Source organism: Chiloscyllium plagiosum, chromosome 7, assembly GCF_004010195.1.
Source record: "Chiloscyllium plagiosum isolate BGI_BamShark_2017 chromosome 7, ASM401019v2, whole genome shotgun sequence".
Taxonomy (NCBI): Eukaryota; Metazoa; Chordata; class Chondrichthyes; order Orectolobiformes; family Hemiscylliidae; genus Chiloscyllium; species Chiloscyllium plagiosum.
The window spans coordinates 35470952-35479510 of NC_057716.1; the positions used below are offsets into that span (position 1 = coordinate 35470952).

At 44.2% G+C, this 8559-nt stretch overlaps 1 protein-coding gene across 1 annotated transcript in view; it reads left to right on the plus strand.

Moving 5' to 3' along the window:
• Nucleotides 1-8559, plus strand: part of cps1 (carbamoyl-phosphate synthase 1, mitochondrial) — a 730040-nt gene that overhangs the window by 106064 nt on the left and 615417 nt on the right. The window contains exon 21 of the mRNA XM_043693435.1: nt 3424-3542. Within this exon, the coding sequence (XP_043549370.1) occupies nt 3424-3542 (119 nt within the window). The remainder of the gene's footprint in view (nt 1-3423; nt 3543-8559) is intronic.

An 8559-nucleotide genomic window follows, 5' to 3' on the forward strand; every position in this document is an offset into this window, starting at 1 on the left:
CCCCCACCTCATCCTAGTTTCAAACTTCCAGCCCGCACTGTCCCCTTGACTTGTCCGGACTTGTCCGACCTGCCTAGCTCCTTTTCCACCTATCCACTTCACCCTCTCCTCCCTGTACTATCACCTTCATCTCCTCCCCCACTCACCTATTGTACTCTATGCTACTTTCTCCCCACCCCCACCATCCTCTAGCTTATCTCTCCACGATTCAAGCTCTCTGCCTTTATTCCTGATGTAGGGCTTTTGCCCGAAACGTCGATTTTGCTGCTTGTCGGATGCTGCCTGAACTGCTGTGCTCTTCCAGCACCACTGATCCAGAATCTGGTTTCCAGCATCTGCAGTCATTGTTTTTACCATGAAGTTAGATAGCGAATGGCAAAGCCCTTAAGAGTATTGATAATGCAGAGGGGTCTTGGTGTGCAGGTTCACAGATCGTTGAAGGCAGCAGTGCAAATAGATTAGTGAAAAAGGCCTATGATTGCCTTCATTGGAAGGGACATTGAGGTACACTGCATCTTTATAGGACTTTAGTTAAGCCACTCTTGGATTATTGCATGCAGTTCTGTTTACCATACTACCAGAAGGATGTGGATCGTTTGGAGAGGGTACAGACAAGGTTTATCAAAATGTTAGGAGAAAGTGAGGACTGCAGATACTGGAGATCAGAGTCAAGAGTATGGTGCTGGAAAAGCACAGCAGGTCAGGCAGCATCCGAGGAGCAGGAGAATTGATGTTTCAGATATAAGCCCTTCATCAGGAAGGACTTATGCCTGAAACATCGATTCTCCTGCTCCTTAGATATTATCAAGACGTTGGCTGGTGTGGGTGATTTTAGCAATGTTGTATAAAATCATGAGGGGAATAGATAGAGGAAATAAACAAAGTTTTTTTCCCTGGGGTGGGGGAGCCCAGAACTAGAGGGCATAGGTTTAGGGTGAACACACAACATTACAGTGCTATATCGGCCCATCATCCCTCGATGTTGCGCCAACCTGTGGAATCAATCTGAAGTCTATCTATCCTACGCTCTCCCATTTTCATCCATATATTTATCCAATGATCTTTTAATTGCCCTTTAACATCGGTGAGTCTACTACGGTTGCAGGGAGGGCTGTTCCATGCTCTTACTACTCTGAGTAAAGAAACTACCTCTGACATCTGTCTTATATCTGTCACCCCTCAGTTTAAAGCTATGTCCCCTCATGCTAGCCATCGCCATCCGAGAAAAAAGGCTCTCACTGTCCAACCTTTCTAATCCTTTAATTATCTTATATGTCTCAATTAAATTACCTCTTAACCTTTTTCTCTAACGAAAACAGCTCTCAAGTCCTTCAGCCTTTCCTCACAAGACCTTTCCTCCAACATCCTAGAAAATCTCCTCTGACTCCTTTCCAAAGTTTCCACATCCTTCCTATAATGCGATGACGAGAACTATATGCAATACTCCAAGTGTGGCCGCACCGTAGTTTTGTACAGCTGCAATATGACCTCGTGGCTCCAAAACGCAATCCCTCTACCAATAAAAGCGAACACACCGTATGCCGCCTTAACAACCCTATCAACCTGGGTGGCAACTTTCAGGGAACTATGTACATGGATACTGAGATCTTTCTGCTCATCTACACTGCCAAGAATCTTACCATTAGCCCAGTACTCTTTGTGTTGTTATTTCCAAAGTGAATCACCTCACACTTTTCTGCATTAAGTTCCAGTTGCCACCTCTCAGCCCAGCTCTGCAGCTTATCTATGTCCCTCTGTAACCTGCAACATCCTTCAGCACTATCCACAACTCCACCGACCTTCGTGTCATCTGCAACTTTACTAACTCATCCTTCTACGCCCTCCGCTAGGACATTTATAAATAATGACAAACAGCAGTGGCTCCAAAACAGATCCTTGCAGTACACCACTAGTAACTCAATCTCATGCCTCTGTATTATGTGCAATAGGGTTGAGTGTGTGCTGCTGGAAAAGCACAGCAGGTCAGGCAGCATCCGAGGAGCAGGAAAATCGACATTTCGGCCATAAGCCCTTCATTGCCGAAACATCGATTTTTCCCTCTCGACCCTGATCTCCAGCATCTGCAGTTGTCACTTTCTCCTATGCCCAAAGAACTCAATAAGATTTGTAAGGCATGACCTACCGTTCACAAAACCATGTTGATTATCCCTAATCAACTTATTCCTCTCTGGATGATGATAAATCCTATCTTTTATAACCTTTTCTAAACTTTACGCACAACTCAAGTAAGGCTCACTGGTCTATAAATACCCGGGTTGTCTCTAATCCTCTTCTTGAACAAGGGGACAACATTTGCTATCCTCCAGTCTTCAGGCACTATTCCTGTAGACAATGAAGACATAAAGATCAAAGCCAAAAGCTCTGCAATCTCTTCCCTGGCTTCCCAGAGAATCCTAGGATAAATCCCATCTGGCCCAGGGGACTTGTCTATTTTCATACTTTCCAGAATTGCTAACACCACCTCTTTGTGAACCTCAATCCTGTCTAGTCTAATAGCCTGTATCTCAGTGTTCTCTTTGACAATATCATCTTTTTCCAGTGTGAATACTGATGACAAATATTTATTTAGTGCTTCTCCTATCTCCTCTGACTCCACGCACAACTTCATACAGATCATGTCCACTGCTGTGCATTCATCAGTAGTCTTTTGTTACTTCTTCAAAAAACTCATTCAAGTTATTGAGACACTATTTCCCAGACACAAAGCCATGTTGATTATCCCTAATCAGTCCTTGCCTTTCTAAGTACATGTAACTCCTGTCCCTCTGAGTCCCACTTTCCAACACTGATGCTCACCACCGATGTCAGGGTCACTGGTGTTATAGTTCCCTGGATTTTGCTTACGCCCTTTCTTTAAAAATGGCACCACATTAGCCAACCTGTAGTCTTCTGGAACCTCACCTGTGGTGATTAATGATATAAATATCTCAGCAAACAGACCAGCAGTCACTTCTCTTGCTTCTTGCAGAGTTCTCTTAATGTGTTCATAAAAAGCCTTGGGGTTTTCCTTGATTCCTTTTGCCAAAGATATTCCTTGGCCCTCCTTTGCCTTCCTACTTTCCTTTAAAAGCAACCGCCTACACTCTGTAATTTTGAAGACCCTCTCCTGTTTTTAGTGTTCTGTACCTGACATATGTTTCCTTTTCTTTCTCTTTCTGTATCAAACTCACAATAACCATTGAAGTCCTGTACTTACTGCCCTTGCCATTCACTCTTAAATGAGCATGCTGGTCCTGAATTCTCACTATACTACTTTTAAAATAGTCCCACTTTCCGAATGTAGATTTACCTGCAAGAAGCCTCATTCGGTTCCTTGGGGATAGAGTTGGTTTGTGTGGTATTTTGTGTGTGGACCTCCCAGGAGATTCTCACTAGCTGTTGCTGATACTCTTTTCCCTGCAGGCCTTGCACAGCGGGATCTCAGTGGATGAAATTTATGACCTGACTGCTATTGACAAATGGTTCTTGTACAGACTGAAGCAAATAGTGATGCTGGAGAAAGAGTTAACCAAACACAACAGGTAAATGCCCAGAATGATTGAAACATGCAGCTATGTGCATTGAGCTGTGGAACACACCCAGTCAGAAGGGCCAAGAGAGTGGTGATGTGAAAACTGGTGTGAAAAGTTCAAGGAACGTCTCACAGCTATTCTGAAAGTTGTTTGGGAAACCTCCAAAGACATTGGCATCCTGCTTGCTCACCTTTGAATCTCCGGCAAAACATGGGTGCGCTCATTGTTGTGCACCCCAGTTGCTGTGTTCAGCCATCACCAGCTTTATTCGTTCTGTCCCACACATTAGCGGCTCTGCCTTTGCGTCCTGCTGATCTGGCTTGTTATGAAGCAATCCTGGTAAGTAATTCCATTGAGAATGAAAGACCGTATGAGGAAAGTGTACAATCCCATGTTTCACTGAGGAAGTTAAGGTTGGAACAAGTCAAAAAGACCATAAGATGTAAAGGCAGAATTAGGCCATTTGGCCCATTGAGTCTGGTTCCAACATTCAATCATGGCTGAAATGTTTCTCAGTTCCATTGTCCTGCTTTTGCCCCATAGCCCTTGATTCCCTTAACAATCAAGAACCTATCTATGTCTGTCTTAAATGCACTTGTGACTTAGCTCCCACAGCTTTATGCAGCAGTGAATCACCACTGGCTAATAAGATTTATCCTCTTTTGAGTTCAAAAGAGTCATTCTTTCACTGAGGCTGTCTCTTCAGGTCCTAGTCTCTCCTCTTAGTGGAAACACCATCTCCATGTCCACTCTAACCAGGCCTCTCAGTATTTTGTAAGTTTTAGTCAGATCCTCCTCTTCATCCTTCTAGATTCCATTCAGTTCAGACTCTGCGTGTTCAACTACTCCTCATATTACAAGCACTTCATCCATAGGATCATTCTTGGAAACTTTGTTGGATACCCTCCAACCCTAGAAAATCCTTCCTTAGATACGGGGCCCAAAACTGATCACACTATTCCAAATGCAGTCTGTCCAGAGCATTATACAGCTTTGGTAATACATTTCTGCTTTTCTGTTCCAACCCTCTTGAAATGAATGCAAACATTACATTTCCTTCCTAACCACCAATTGAACCTGCATGTTAACCTCCAGAGTATCCGGAACTAGGACTCCCAAGTCCCTCTGTGCTTCAGATTTTTGAAGCCTTTCCCCTTTTTAGAGTCTATGCCTCGACTTTTCCCACCAAAGTGCATAACCTCACACTTTGCCATATTGGTATTCCAAATGCCACTTCTTTGCCCACTCATCTAGCCAAGTCGCTCTACCCGCTTCCTCCACACTTAGATTAGATTAGATTCCCTTCATTATGGAAACAGGCCCTTCGGCCCAACAAGTCCACACCGACCCTGTGTCCAGTAACCCACCCAGATCCATTACCCTACTTTGGACAATTTAGCACAGCCAATTCACCTAACCTGCATATCTTTGGATTGTGGGAGGAAACCGGAGCACCCAGAGGTGTTTCTTCGCCCGGAGAAAACCCACCCATGTGCAAATTCCACACAGACAGTCGCCTGAGGCAGGAATCAAACCCGGGACCCTGGCGCTGTGAGGCAGCAGTGCTAACCACTGAGCCACTGTGCCACCTTGTCCCTCCACCTCTCTTTGTGTTAGCAACAAACGTAGCAGCAATGCCCTCCGTTCCTTCACCCAGGTCGTTAATGTATAATATGAATAGTTGTGGTCCCAACATGGACATTGGCAACTAGCGACTAATGGAATTTTGCATACTGAAAAAGACCCCCTTTGTCCTCTGCTTTCTGCCAGTCAGCCAATGATCTAACCATGCCAGAACCTTGGCCCTCACACCACGGCTCTTATTTTGTTTAGCAGCTTCCTGTGCAGCACCTTGTCAAAGGCCACCTGGAAATCCAAATCTATTGGCCCTCCTTTGTCTAACTTGTGTTAAATGTGTTAGGAATTTGAATGGTAGAGAAAATTAGTAAGGAGGATGCAGGACAACAGAAACTGAGGTTGTTCATGACGTTGGTGAGGCCTCTTCTGGAGTGCACCGTCCAGTTCTGGTTGCCCTGCTGCTATAAGAAGGATATTATCCAGCTGGAGAGGATTCAGAAAGGATTTACCAGAGTATAGACAGGAATGGAAGATTTGAGTTTCTGGAGAGGCTGAATACTCTGGGTCTTTTTTCACTGGAGCATAGGAGGTTGAGGGGTGACCTGAAAGAGTTCTTTTTAAATCATGAAGGGTACAGATAAGGTGAATGGCAGATGTCTTTTCCCTAGGGTGGGGGATTTCAAGCCAAGGGGGCATACGTTTAAGGTGTGAGAATAAAGATTTAAAAAGGGCATGAAGAGCACCTTTTTTGACAGAGTGGTTCGTGTGGGGAATGAACTTCCAGAGGAAGTGGTGGATGCAGGTACAGTTACAATATTTAAAAGACATTTGAATAAGTATATGAATAAGAGAGGTTTGGAGGGATATAGGCCAGGCGCAGGCAGGTGGGGCTAGTTTAGTTTTGATTGGTTGGACCGAAGGGTCTGTTTCCGTGCTGTATGACTCTTTATGATAAAGAAGTGAGTACATAAAGGGATCTTTGCTCCCTTTTGAGGATTAGACAAGAGAATTAATAATGAGAAACAAGGGAATGGCAGAGAATTTACACAAATCATTTGTATCTGTCTACACCGTTGAACCATAGAAATGTTATTGCCCATGCCAAGGCCATTTAGCTTATTGTGATAGTAGTAATCATAGTAACCATCACCAGGGGAGACATGAAGCATCATAAGAAGAATATGAAATCAAGAAGCAGAAAGGAGCGAAGAACTTAAAACAACAGTATAAATAGACAAATTAGTCAGAAAATATGCTGTGCACCCTTTTGGTCTTAAAAGAATTAGCTGCAGACTTTTTTGTTTCATTCAGAGGGTAGAGGGATTTCTGTACCAGAGGACTGCTGGGGCTGGGTCATTAAGTACATTCAAGATTGAGACAGACCGAATTCTAATTACTAAGCGGCTCAAAAGATGATAGGGAAGGCAGGAACATGGAGTTGGATATGATCATATCAGCCAATGGCACAGCAAAACTCATTGGCCAAATGGCCTCCTCCTTCCCCTACATCTTATGGTTTTATGATGGGTTGGTCTTAATTTCCCTTCATCCAGGAATGGTCCTGAGGACTAGAAATCACAAAGGTGAGATAAAGAAAGCAAATTGAGTTAGTCCGACCCTGGTCTTGGGAAAATGTCAGAATGCATTTTTAAGGAAGTTGTAGCTTACAACAATCAGGCAGAGTCAGCATGGTTTTGTGAAAAGCAAGTCATCTTAGAAAAATTTATCGGAACTCTTTGAGGGTATAGCAAGGTGGAGTGGATAAAGCAGAGCCAGCAAATGTAGTTAATCTGGGTTTCCATAAGTGGCTCAGTGGTTAGCACTGCTGCCTCACAGCTCCAGGGACCTGAGTTCAATTCCCACCTCAGGCAACTGTCTATGTGGAGTTTGCACATTCTCCCTGTGTTTGCGTGGGTTTCCTCCGGGTGCTCCGGTTTCCTCCCACAGTCCAAAGATGTGCAGGTTAGGTGAATTGGCCATGCTAAATTGCCCGTAGTGTTAGGGGAATGGGTCTGGGTGGATTGCTCTTCGGAGGGTCAGTGTGGACTTGTTGGGCCAGAGGGCCTGTTTCCATACTGTAGGGAATCTGATCTGATCTGATTCCGTCAGGTTGCTGAGGGAAGTAAGAGAGGAAATAGCTGGGACCATAACTGGGGGACTTTAACTTTCCAGATATTGACTGGGAAAGCTAGAGCTCGAGTTCGTTAGATGGGTCGGTGTTTGTCCAATGTGTGCAGGAGGGTTTCCTGACACAATATGTAGACAGGCAAACAAGAGGTGAGGCCATACTGGATTTGGTTCTGGGTAACGAACCAAATCCAGTATGGCCTCACCTCTTGTTGGACTGTCTACATATTGTGTCAGGAAACTCTCCTACACACATTGAACAAACACTGACCCATCTAACGAACTTGAGCTATAGCTTTCCCAATCAATATCAGGAAAGTTAAAGTCCCCCATAACAACCACCCTATTACTGTCACTCATCTCCTGAATCACCTTCCCAATCCTTTCTTCAATGATTCTAGGACTATTAGGAGGCCTGTAAAAGACTCCTAACAGGGTGACCCCACCTTTCCTATTCCTAACCTCAGCCCAAACTACCTCAGATGGCAAGTCCTCATCCAACGTCCTTTCCACCACTGTAATACTATCTTTGACAAGCAATGCCACACCTCCCCCTCTTTTACCCCCACCTCTGACCCTACTAAAACATTTAAATCCAGGAACCTGCAACAGCCAATCCTGTCCCTGTTCTAGCCATGTCTCCGTAAGAGCCACAACATCGAAGTCCCAGGTACCAACCCACACTGCAAGTTCACCTACCTTATTTCGTATACTTCTTGCATTGAAGTATACACACCTCAAGCCACTTCCCTGTTTACAGGCACCCTCCTTGGAAATTGATGCCATGTTCCTAACCTCCCGACACTCCAGGCCCTGTACCCTGAAGCTACAATCTGGGTTCCCATACCCCCAGTAGTAGGGGCGTGGAATGCACTGCCTCAACAGTAGTAGACTTGCCAACTTTAAGGACATTTAAATGGGCATTGGACATACATGTGGATAATAACGGAACAGCGTGGATTAAATGGGCATCAGATTAATTTCACAGGTTGCCGCAACATGGAGAGCTGAAAGGCCTGTACTGTGCTGTAATGTTCTACGTTCTATGTTTCATTAAATTTAATTTTGATTCTGCTATTTACCATCTGTAATGTGTGACAATATTATGGCTTTAAGAGATGCATTTTGTGCTGGTTTTTTTTATGAAGGAAGGTTGAGACAGAGGTGGTGACCTGTGTACTCCAAAGCCAAATTTCTGTTTTTGATTTACAGCATCTACAATTCTTTCAGCCTTTATAAAGTAAACAGCTTGTGAGATCTTGGTGTTTTTATTAAAGCTGGAACAATAGAAGCAGCCTGAATGGGTGTGGTAAAGCTCTCA